An 11,238-nucleotide genomic window follows, 5' to 3' on the forward strand; every position below is an offset into this window, starting at 1 on the left:
GCTTAAACCATTTGTATGAAACTGTTTGAGTTCACATACCCACCACAATAACATACATGAGCACAACAGTAACATTTTTTGCAAAACATTTCTCATTGCTTTCACACAAAATGCAAATGTTAAGCACCTTTTTACCAAAAAAGTGAACACAACGTTCTACATAAGACACAAATATCTATTGAATAAGTGTTGAGAAACAAAACTGAATGATGTCCTTACAGCTATTTCTGCCATTATAGTGAATCTCTAGTGTAAACTCTAATTTCTCAACAGTTCAACTGACAATCAGTAATGCAATCTTGTTGTTGTGACTACCTGCTTGGTTATGAATATTCTAGATGAATTTGATTTATATTTATAGAAAGCATATTCTGTTACCGGAGCAGTGCTACAAAAAATGACAGATTACAAAGTGTTTATGCTGAGTGAAATTCTGACTGATTTCTTCAACATTATTTTCAGTCATGCAACAACCTGAATAATGCATATTGATGGTTATAGTTATTATTTAGTGTGTCATTATCAATGGTGGACTTCCTGGTGGAACTGATTTTCTTTTGTGACGTGTATTCTGTTTTGAGAGTTTCAGTGCATTTTCTGTGGTGTTTTGGCAAATGTGTTAATTGTTTTGAAAAGGTGAATACTGTTTCAAGAAATGTGCTCAAGCAATCGTGAAAAAATAACATTTGACCTTGTGAATGATGAAAGTGATACTAGCAAACTCACGCAGATTCAAAAATAGTTCAACAAAAGGTTGTCAATAATAATCCATAAAAGCGAAACATTCATAAGGATCTTTAAATGGTAGGATATCAAATGTGATCCCTTCAACACATAAATTACATTTTGGTGCACTTACTACAAGCGGCTTCAAACTGTTCAACCGTTCAATGTGCCTCTAGCCACAGTACACAGTAGATTGACTTGCTTTAGGTAACATGAGAATTAAGCTTCTCTCCTGACAGAAAACACAAAAATAACACTGTTACAATATTGTTTTCCTATCATGATATTGAATATCATCATAGAGCATCAATACCTCAAACCTAAACAAAAATACTAGTTACTAGTTATTGTGTTGTTGAATGACCGAAGCCATTTGACCGTTCTGCTACTGTAGGCCCGCTCATAGTAACACAATTATCATCATGAGTTTAACAGTATCACTTTAAAATGTAAATCACAGAATTGATCTAATCAGGGACATTACTACAGCAGCAACAACATTCATATACTGTACAATAGTCAGCCTCTGAGGACCATAATTAATTCAAACTGGTCAAACATTAAAACTCACAGACAATATGATGTGGGTTATATAATACAATGGAAGCACAGGGTTCATCAGGCTCCAACGCTGCCTTAACAGTCAGTCTTTCAGTGTGTAGTCCGCTCCCTCCTCATTCACATTATATGGCAAAACAAATAAACACTCTCAATTCCACGTCCCAGACCTGGGCTAAGTAAACAACAGCGCACGTTATTAGCATGAGATAGCAGTAATGTCAAGGCTTTGGCTCATTCTTGCCTCAGTCAACAGAAGGTCATTTTGTTGAGGGTCCCTGACCTTTGAACCGTGTTCCAGGAAAAAGTCTGTTTGAGAACGTACGCCATCTTGGCTTTGGTAGACTCCGTGCCACCTCATCTCATGTAAAAGCACACATGCCCAGTCACTCAAGAAACACAAAGTTTAAAAACACTGTCATCCACTAAACCCTTACGACTGGCGTCAGTCCTCAAGGTCCTTTAGATCTGGTTTGGGTCTGGTTTAGGTCTGGTTTAGGTCTGGTTTAGGTCTGGTTTAGGTTAGGTTTAGGTTAGGTTTAGGTCATTGTGTACGTGGTAGGCGCCTAGCGTAAAGGTGTGTGCAGCACTTCACTCAGGTACTCCAAGTTCTCTGCTGCAGGGAGGAAGTGATTGTTGGTGGGTGTAGCTGAAGGCAGGAAGTCTTCCTGGTAGTCTGGGTTATCCAGACTTTCGTAGATGGTGCGTGGGAGTGAACAGCGGGCAGTGTTGAGGTACTCAGGTCCCTCAGGTACACTACTCAGAGAGCTGGGGAACTTGTCCTCTGGCTCCAGACCGGGAAGGGGCGAAAACACCGACCAGGCTGGCTCCAGATCCTTGTAGTTAGGGTTCATCACATCTGATAGTCTGGTCCTGCTCTCGTTCATGTACTCTAGAACAGACACAATGAAAAACACAAATGATGTCACATGCTGTCGAACACTGTCCCACCTGGATAATGTCTTCCCAGTGTAGGTTTAACACTGATGTGACAGATCATGTCTGGGATACCTGGCCGAGCAGAGAAGAAGTCTTTCTCTAGAGAAGCTTGTGTGGGGTCTGTGATGTAGCGCAGAATGACACTGTTCTCTCTCATCATCACATGATGGCCGTTCTGTCGGAGAGAGAGAGAGGATGGTTACTGTGTGTGTGTGTGTGTGTGTGTGTGTGTGTGTGTGTCTGTGTCTGTGCACTTGTGTGTGCGCACTCACACGTGTCTGTGTGTGTGCGCGTGTGTGTGTGTGTGTGTGTGTGTGTGTGTGTGTGTGTGTGTGTTTACCGTAGAAGTGAGATGCTGGGCTATCTGTCCGTTAGCCTTATATGGCAAGAGATACTCTTCAGCATCCACCACATCCTCCATATCCTCAGTACTGATGAGGGTACGGTAGAACTTTGAGTCTGTGGGACTGGGCAGGTACATACGCTCATCTCCCTGAGGTACGCAGGACAAAACCACACACCGTACAATGAAAGCCAAGCTGTACTTTCACCTCATTTCAGTTACACATCGATGTTGTATTCATCTTGGATTCCGGAAGGTTCTGTATGGTTCTGTTCTGTTCTAGTTACCTGTATGACCAGGTAGCGAGACGGGTCGCGCGCCATCTTGGAGAACTCAGCGATGAGCTCACGGAACTTGGGCCTGCTGTCGGCATCAATCATCCAGCCTGGATGGACAGTTAGAGCCATCAAACCCAAGAGCTGTTCACCCAACTCACATCCTGTACCGTTCTATCATTTCTCATGACGTACATGAGATAACTGCTTACGTGTATGGGAGGTAACTCACATTTGACCATGATCATATAGACGTCTATGGTACAGATGGGAGGTTGGGGTAGACGCTCTCCTTTCTCCAAGACCCCTGCGATCTCGCTGGCTGGTATCCCATCGTAGGGCTTAGATCCAAAGGTCATCAGCTCCCACACGGTCACACCTGCGGGGAGGACAGCAGCGATAGGATATGAGATTGAACATTTAATACGTCTTTAGAAACTCCAAAGGCATTGGAACAGACTCAAGGTACTGAAACAGACTCAATACTGCCAGACATGGATGGGTCCTTTTGACTACAGGTCACGATACTCGTAACGAGAACTCTGTGTGCCATAAATATACGCTTTTATATATATACGTTTGTCCTGTGTGACTCACCGTAGCTCCAAACATCACTCTGATGGGTGTAGGTGTAGTGAAGGATGGACTCCAAAGCCATCCACTTTATGGGCACCTACAGTAGGGGTGGAGGTCAGACAACCGGTCGTTAAGTCGGTGCTTAGTGAGTCGTGAACCGCGCAAACATTCCAGAACAGAGGAGGCTGGTGGAGGTAGAAGTCAGAGGATGGGAGGCTCCTTGTGTGTTGATACTATTCCTAAATTCCGTTCCATGCATTTCCAATGAGCCCTTTCTCCGATTTCTACCTCCACCTCCAAGATCTCCCCTGATCTCCAACCCTGTTGGACTATGAGGGAACCTGTCCGACAGTGTTGTATCTATCAGAGTTACGACTAGAACAGTGGTCATCAACGTGAGGGCTGTGAGCAGCACCGACCTTGCCCCCGTCAGCATGGTACTCCTTCTCGTCCGCGGTGAGCAGCCGGGCCAGGCCGAAGTCAGTGATCTTGACGTGGTGAGGCGTCTTCACCAGAACGTTCCGGGCCGCCAGGTCGCGATGGACCAGGTGGCGCTCCTCCAGGTAGCTCATGCCCTGGACGCACACACACACACACACACACACACACACACACACACACACACACACACACACACAGTCCTTTAGGCCAGGCAGCTTAACATATTACCACCAAACAGCTGACCTTCCGTGGAAGACGACTTTGAATGGGACTAAAAAGGATCTAGATGCCGAATTCTCCAGCCTCTATACAAGACACCGTTTGACTTAATAGTTGGACCCATGCCTTTGTTTATCATATTTCCATAGAATCAATAAGAGAGTGAGAAGAGAAAACTGAGAGAAGAATCAGAGGGCTGTGTGTTTTAATAATGAGTCCTCAGTGGGCTACACTAGGCTTCACTAAGCTTACGATACAGGAGATATGTTGCTGTACATCTCCCAGATAGGCATGAGAACAGCCAGAGGCAAGGTCATGTACAAGGCTGGGAAAGAGAGGAGAGCTGTACTTAGGAGACAGGGAAAGGTATGTGTGAGTGGGGGGGTGTGAGTGTGTGTGTGTGTGTGTGTGTGTGTGTGTGTGTGTGTTTGTGTTTGTGTGTGTGTGTGTGTGTGGGTAGGTGGGTGTGTGTGTGTGTGTGTGTGTGTGTGTGGAGGGGGTGAGTGATAAATAGTTGGATAATGGATAGATAGATAAATAGATACATAAATACATAAATAGATAAATAGAATGATTGATTGGTAGATCAATAATATATCTCTAACAGGACTGCAAGTCTGTCCAACATCGTCTCCTTACGTATATGACAGATCATCTGAGACAGAAAAGTTTGCAACACAGCCAGTGTCTTTCAGGCACGCCAAACACATCTGCTCCACCAGCTGCTGTAACACCTGCCTGGGCTCTGTCTGAGAAACTTGTTCATGTTATAAAACATCTCAGGGTCTCTATTATCAGTGGGGAGAATAATACTTTTGGTTGAAACCTCAATGGCCAATCTATTTGTATGTATGGCTCAGAAACATGGGCTCACCATGGCGATGCGGACACGTCAGTTGCAACAAAGACAGTGAAGATAGAGAGACAGAGATACAGAGAGAGATAGAGAAAGACAGAGATACAGAGACAGATATAGAGAGATAGAGATAGAGAGACAGTGAAGATAGAGAGACAGAGATACAGAGACAGGGAAGACAGAGAGAGATGGAGCGATCAGAGACAGTGAAGATAGAGGGAGATAGAGACATAGAGAAGTCAGCTACCTTGGCGATCTGGACACACCAGTTGAGGAGGCACTGCGAGCCAATGTGGTTCGTGTTCTCTCTGACGTAGTCTAAAATACAGCCGTAGGGCATCAGCTGGGTGACCAGCTGCACCGTCGACGTCAGGCAGATACCCAGGAGACGACACACGTGAGGGTGGTCCACGCTCGCCATCACGTACGCCTCCTGCACAAACACACATATAGTAGTACACACACAGTCACACACAGTCATACACAACCACCCCCCACCCCCCATCCTCCCTACCATGCATGACCTCACCATACTCAAAAACAAGTACTAAAAATACAAATGTTGAAAGATCAAATCAGTGGATTCATGAGGCTCTTCTACTGACTCACATCCAGAATCTCCTTGTTGGCTTTAGGTGAGGTAGCTTCTCTCAACACCTTGATAGCCACTGGGATCTTCACGTTCTCTCCTTCGGGGATCCATAAGCCCTGTGGGAAACACACACACACACACACACACGCACACGCGCACACACACGCGCACGCACACGCACGCGCACACACACACACACACACACACACATCTCATTTAAGCTACATTTGACTCACAAAATTGGGTTCAATTGGGATATAATAAACATTGATATGATCTAAGACCATTCTTTTGACTTTGCTCACCTTGTAGACCGTTCCAAAGGCTCCTGATCCCAACACTTTGACCTTCTTAAACTCTGTCTCCTTCAGGATGCGTAGTAAAGCCTGGTTAGGTGCCTCTCCACTGGGGGTCAGAGGTTGCACCAACTATAGGACCAACATAACAAGACAAAACAATCATACCTGTAGTTGCACCTGTTCTAATGATGTACCCACACTAAGTCTTTCCTCTAGCATTGTACTTTATGTGTGTGTGTGTGTGTGTGTGTGTGTGTGTGTGTGTGTGTGTGTGTCCTACCTCTCTCTCCTGGAGCAGTCTACGTAGCGTCCTCTTCCTCCTGATGCGTTTTCGCCGTAGCAACACGAAGATGCCCAGTGCCAGGACTACAGAGACCAGTAGACCTCCCACTACGCTGGCAGCCGCCACCGAGGGTATGTGGGACCTGGGAGGACAGGCGCAAGACAGGACAGTGTGTGTTATTAGAAACTGTTGTGAGATGTAGACTCTTTGGAGACTAATGCTAATCTAAGGCCAACCATTTGGAACTGGTTTTCACCACACCCCGTGACGGTGAGTCAAGTGAGGTGTTAACACACAGGTCAGATGTTAATGCTTTGTATCCTGGGGTAAAATGCTACAAGAGCTGAGGTAAAACTCAGTTCTTGGTTCAGACCACACAGCTGGATACACAGAGTATGGACCTCATACACCAAGTAAAAGATTCCTTAAACACATTAGCTGTTAGAGTCCTTTATTTGCTTACACGGTGATACCTTTTATGTGCATAATGACTGTTTTGTTTGTATTTGTTTGTATGTGTTTGTATCAGTTTGCTGTGATATTCACCCTCTGGCGTGGCAGCCAGCCAAGCCTGGCCCAGAACATCTACAGAGAGAGAGAGAGAGAGAGAGAGAGAAGACAATTATACTCTCAGAAAAAAAAGCGATATCACAGGAATGGGAAAGTCTGTGCCATAAAGTCTAATTCTAAGGCATGTCTCACCCCTGGGTGCAGTTGTCATGGCACGGCTGGCATTCTCTTCTGGCATCGGTGTATTTCCAGATCAGCGTGTCGCCATCACCGGGCACGCCGTGAGGGCAGCGGGGGACACAGTGGGGGCCATCTTTGACGTGGGCACACTGGACACACTGGTCAGGGCCCTGAGATAGGCCGGGCACAGGAAGGTGGGACATGGGTTCGTCAAGTTTCTGTTGTATATGTGTGACTTTGAAAAGTATCGGCCTACCCTGTTGTTTAACTCTATCTCCACAGTAATATCAACAACACAAAATCACAGAATTCATTGTATTTGTCTAACATCACGTAGGCTATCTATCTGTACAATATCAGATGATTATCTATCTATATCTGAGGTGAAGCTGCGTACGGGTCCATGGCAGGTCTGGTTTCCGTTCTCTATCATACACTCCAGGTTACACTCGACACACGTGTTGTTCACCAAGAACTCTCGAGGCTCCCTGGAAAAACAAACAACCAGAAGAGAATGGTTTAAAAAACACTGACACATGACATATACAGCGTCCTGGGTAAGTAATGGGACAGTGAAGCATTTTTTTCTTCTTTCAGCAGTACACTCCAAAGGTTTGGATTTGAAATCAAACAATTACTATGGGGTTAAAGTAGAGATTCTCAGCTTGTATTTGATGGGATTTGTGTACATATTGGTTTCACCATTCAGAAATTACCACTTTTTATGCATCGTCCCCCTGTTTCAGGGTACCCAAAAGTAATAGGACAGATTCATCAAATGTCCAAAATAAGCACTCATGTTTAGTATTTGGTCGATAATCCTTTGCATGCAATAACTGCCTGAAGTCTGCGACTCATTGACCCCACCAGACGCTGGGTATGTTCTCTGGTGATGCTCTGCCAGGCCTGTACTGCAGCCATCTTCAGTTGTTGTTTATTTTTAGGTCTTTTTGCCTAAAATCTTATTATCAGGAAATGAAATGCATGTTCAATTGGATTTAAATCTGAAGATTGACTTGTCCAGTCAAGGCCTTCCCACTTTTTGGCTCTGAAAAACTCCCTAGTCGCTATGGAAGTATGTTTTGGGTCATTCTCTTGCAGACCATTTTCCAGATGTATGCAGGCTTTTTAGGTACTTTTTAGCAAACTGTAACCTGACCATCCTTTTTACGGATAACTACTGGTTTACACCTTGCAGTGAAGCCTCTGTAGTTCGGCTGGAGATGGTAGTCGATGACACATTGACGCCTACCTCCTGGAGAGTGTTTCTGATCAGTGGGACAGTTGTTTTGGGGGTTTTCTTACTTAGCCTGTTTGCAATTGCTGAGCTCACCAGTGCTTTTTTTTCTTTTTAACGATGTTTCAAACTGTTGATTTTGGCAAGCCGAAGGTTTTGGCTACGTTTCCGATTTTTCTGCATAATGACTTCCTTGACTTTGATCCTGTTGTTGACAGACACCAATAACAGACTCCAAAGGCAAATGCAAAGCCTAGAATCAATACCAGACATTGACAGCTCTCTTAAGCCTACACAAATGATGCGATGGAATACACCTGATCTACCAGAAACACCTGTCAAGCCCCATTACTTTTGGGTAACCTAAAATAGGGGGACTATGCATAAAAAGTGTTGTTATTTCTGAATGGTGAAAGAAATATGTACACAACATAATACCATCAAATAAAAGCTGACAATCTCTACTTTAACCTCATAGTAACTGTTTGAATTTAAAATCCAAACTTCTGGAGTGTAGAACCAAAAGACGAAAAAATGCTTCACTGTCCCATTACTTACGAAACCAAATTATTTAAATACATCTCTGCGTTAACTCACCCCTGTAGTACATTGCAAGCTCCTACACAGCTCCCCCTACGGGTGAAGTGCTGGCAGGTGAAACACATGGTGGGGCCGGGACCCCAGCAGCCCTCCTCAGTACACATGTCATCACAGGTGCTATTCTGTAGCACTGTCAGAAACAGAGAGGAACACTGAGGCTCTATGGAGCATACTGCACTCTCCTCTAGAGCTAATGGTCAATACAACAATGGTGATAGGTGGTGATAGGGATGATAGGGGTCCATATAGCTATGGCAGTGCTAGTTGCTAAGCTAACCACAGAAGCCAGTGGGCAGTTTTAGCAGAGACAGTGTATAAAGGATTTACCACAGGCGCTGGGGTCTGCGTTGTTCCCCACCCTGGTGAACTGCTTGTTGGACCTGAACAATTTCTGCCAGTGTTCTGTAATGGTGTAGCACAGCTGAGGGTTGTTCTTGACCACCACGTTGCCATCACTGACCTCTCGTAACGAACGCAGCCCAAGGTGCTGCAGATGAGGGACGTTCAGGGCGGCAAAACTCACCTGGCCACTAGGAGGAGAGAGAAAAGGCAATGTAGAGTTGATTTCAGTAGATTTGCTTCTTAAACATCCTGACAGGGTATCTCAGGGTAATGTTGAAAGTAGATGTTGTTGCTTACAATTGTTTGGTCCGTCCTCTGATGATCTGCAGGTTTTCAAAGGGACTGAGAGAAGTCAGGTGATCTGGCCAGGCTTGTATCAGCAGAAACCCTACACGGCAAAACAGACATTTTATAAAACATTTACATAACACGACATAATAATACGTTACTATAAGTTATATAGTGTGACCACATTTCTTTAGTAACCTTGCATTAGTTCTAAGAAAGCTCCACCCTGATAGTATAACAAGCTTAACTCACTAAACCCCATTATAGTAATTGTATAACAACATAAAACAAACCATTACCTGAAATTTCTTTCACAGTCTTGAAGTATTCCAGTTTAGAAGGATCCATTGGTAGTGTGTTGGTGTATCTGTCACTGTAAGAGCCAATTAGGACACAGCTTAAAGGAAGTCTCTCTTATGACGCCATGTCCAGATTTAGAGTTGCATTAAAGATATGGCAAACAGCAGCTGATAATCAGTAATATGATCTGATTATCAGGGCCATTGGTCACACCGGTGGCATTACCCCAGTCGATTTAACACCATACCCCAGTCGATCCAACACCTTACCCCAGTAGATTTAACAGCTTACCCCAGTAGAGAAGTCCCAATGATTGAAACATCTCCATTGATCTTGGTGCAGTTTTTGAATAACTCAATGTTGGAGGCGTTGATTGACAGGACGCCAGTCAGAGAACCCATTCCAAGTCCATTACAAACTACAGGAGAGGAACACAAGCACATTCAGATCACTGCTCCTTGACTGCAGCACTCAGGGTTGGGAAACAACACAGCTCGTAGGGGAACAGAGAAGAATAATCTCCCTAAGGTACTGTCTTGATAGTGATTGGCATCATGAGGTTGGATTAATTGATTGGTTGATTGATTGGTTGATTGATTGGTTGGTTGGTTGATTGGTTGATTGATTGATTGATTGATTGATTGATTGATTGGTTGGTTGATTGGTTGATTGGTTGATTGGTTGATTGGTTGATTATTTACATTAGACAAAAAAAACACACAAACAACCACTTACCAATGCAATGGCAGAACACACATTAAATTCATGGCGGAAAAAAAGTCTAGTACCTATTTCAATTGTGGTCTGTTTTACAGCAAGACCAAAGGGTGAGGCATGGCACATCCAACCATGGTGCTGCATGACTGATTTATGAAGATGAGATATTGATGCAATAAGGAACTGTGAGTCGGAGAGAGAAGTTCACACTCGTAGCTTTGAAGTGGAACCAAAAATCTGTTCATTCCATCAGGACAGATGAAGAACAGGAGTTCTCAACAAAGTTCATTTTCGAACAATGTCCTTTTTGGAGTGTATCTCGATATAATAGCCATTAGTTGTCCAAGAAATCTGGCGATATGTTTTTGTTGATCCAATAAACTCATTCAATAAACCAATCAATCACTACACTGTAGATCTGTAGAGCATTGGGTGTACTGTACCTTTAGGACAAGGTCCTTCACACTTCTTACACCTCCTGACCCAGCCCTCCTGAACCTCGTGTGTGTCTCCGCTGCAGGTTCTCACACACGCTCCGTGGTACGTGATGACGTAGTTATCTACAGAGGACAACAAACACACGCCGGGTCACCCACCCACACACACACACACACGGACACACACACTAAAACAACATCCGTGGTATGTGATGACATAATTATCTACAGAGGACAACAAACACACGCGGGGTCACCCACCCACCCACACACACACACACACACACACACACACACACACTTACACACACAAAAACAAACACACACACACACACACACACTAAAACAAACACACACACACACACACACTAAAACAAACAAACACACACACACACACACACACGAGGAGATAGAGGGAGCGAGGAGATAGAGGGTCTTACGTGGGCAGGTCTTGACACAGGTAGCTCCGAAGGTGTACTTGGCGTTGGGGTTGACAGCCAGCTGGTGTGTGTTGGGGTTG

At 44.4% G+C, this 11,238-nt stretch overlaps 1 protein-coding gene across 3 annotated transcripts in view; it reads right to left on the reverse strand.

Annotated features, from left to right (window-relative positions):
• Window positions 1–783: 783 nt before the first annotated feature.
• The window catches only part of LOC310803792 (melanoma receptor tyrosine-protein kinase), a 25,248-nt gene continuing 14,793 nt past the window's right edge, over window positions 784–11,238 (reverse strand). For all 3 annotated transcript variants that reach the window (XM_083668684.1, XM_083668686.1, XM_083668685.1), the window contains exons 7-27: window positions 11,159–11,238; window positions 10,725–10,841; window positions 9,856–9,982; window positions 9,564–9,637; window positions 9,274–9,364; window positions 8,962–9,164; window positions 8,632–8,764; window positions 7,195–7,285; window positions 6,810–6,967; window positions 6,654–6,692; window positions 6,105–6,249; window positions 5,831–5,953; window positions 5,543–5,641; window positions 5,181–5,366; window positions 3,837–3,992; window positions 3,439–3,514; window positions 3,074–3,220; window positions 2,854–2,951; window positions 2,564–2,716; window positions 2,296–2,398; window positions 784–2,176 (exon numbers count right to left, since the gene is read on the reverse strand). The exon at window positions 11,159–11,238 is cut by the window's right edge and continues 62 nt beyond it. In XM_083668684.1, the coding sequence (XP_083524810.1) occupies window positions 1,851–2,176; window positions 2,296–2,398; window positions 2,564–2,716; window positions 2,854–2,951; window positions 3,074–3,220; window positions 3,439–3,514; window positions 3,837–3,992; window positions 5,181–5,366; window positions 5,543–5,641; window positions 5,831–5,953; window positions 6,105–6,249; window positions 6,654–6,692; window positions 6,810–6,967; window positions 7,195–7,285; window positions 8,632–8,764; window positions 8,962–9,164; window positions 9,274–9,364; window positions 9,564–9,637; window positions 9,856–9,982; window positions 10,725–10,841; window positions 11,159–11,238 (2,725 nt within the window). In that variant the 3' untranslated portion in view covers window positions 784–1,850. The remainder of the gene's footprint in view (window positions 2,177–2,295; window positions 2,399–2,563; window positions 2,717–2,853; window positions 2,952–3,073; window positions 3,221–3,438; window positions 3,515–3,836; window positions 3,993–5,180; window positions 5,367–5,542; window positions 5,642–5,830; window positions 5,954–6,104; window positions 6,250–6,653; window positions 6,693–6,809; window positions 6,968–7,194; window positions 7,286–8,631; window positions 8,765–8,961; window positions 9,165–9,273; window positions 9,365–9,563; window positions 9,638–9,855; window positions 9,983–10,724; window positions 10,842–11,158) is intronic.

This window comes from Argentina silus (assembly GCF_951799395.1).
Source record: "Argentina silus genome assembly, chromosome: 1".
NCBI lineage: Eukaryota > Metazoa > Chordata > Actinopteri > Argentiniformes > Argentinidae > Argentina > Argentina silus.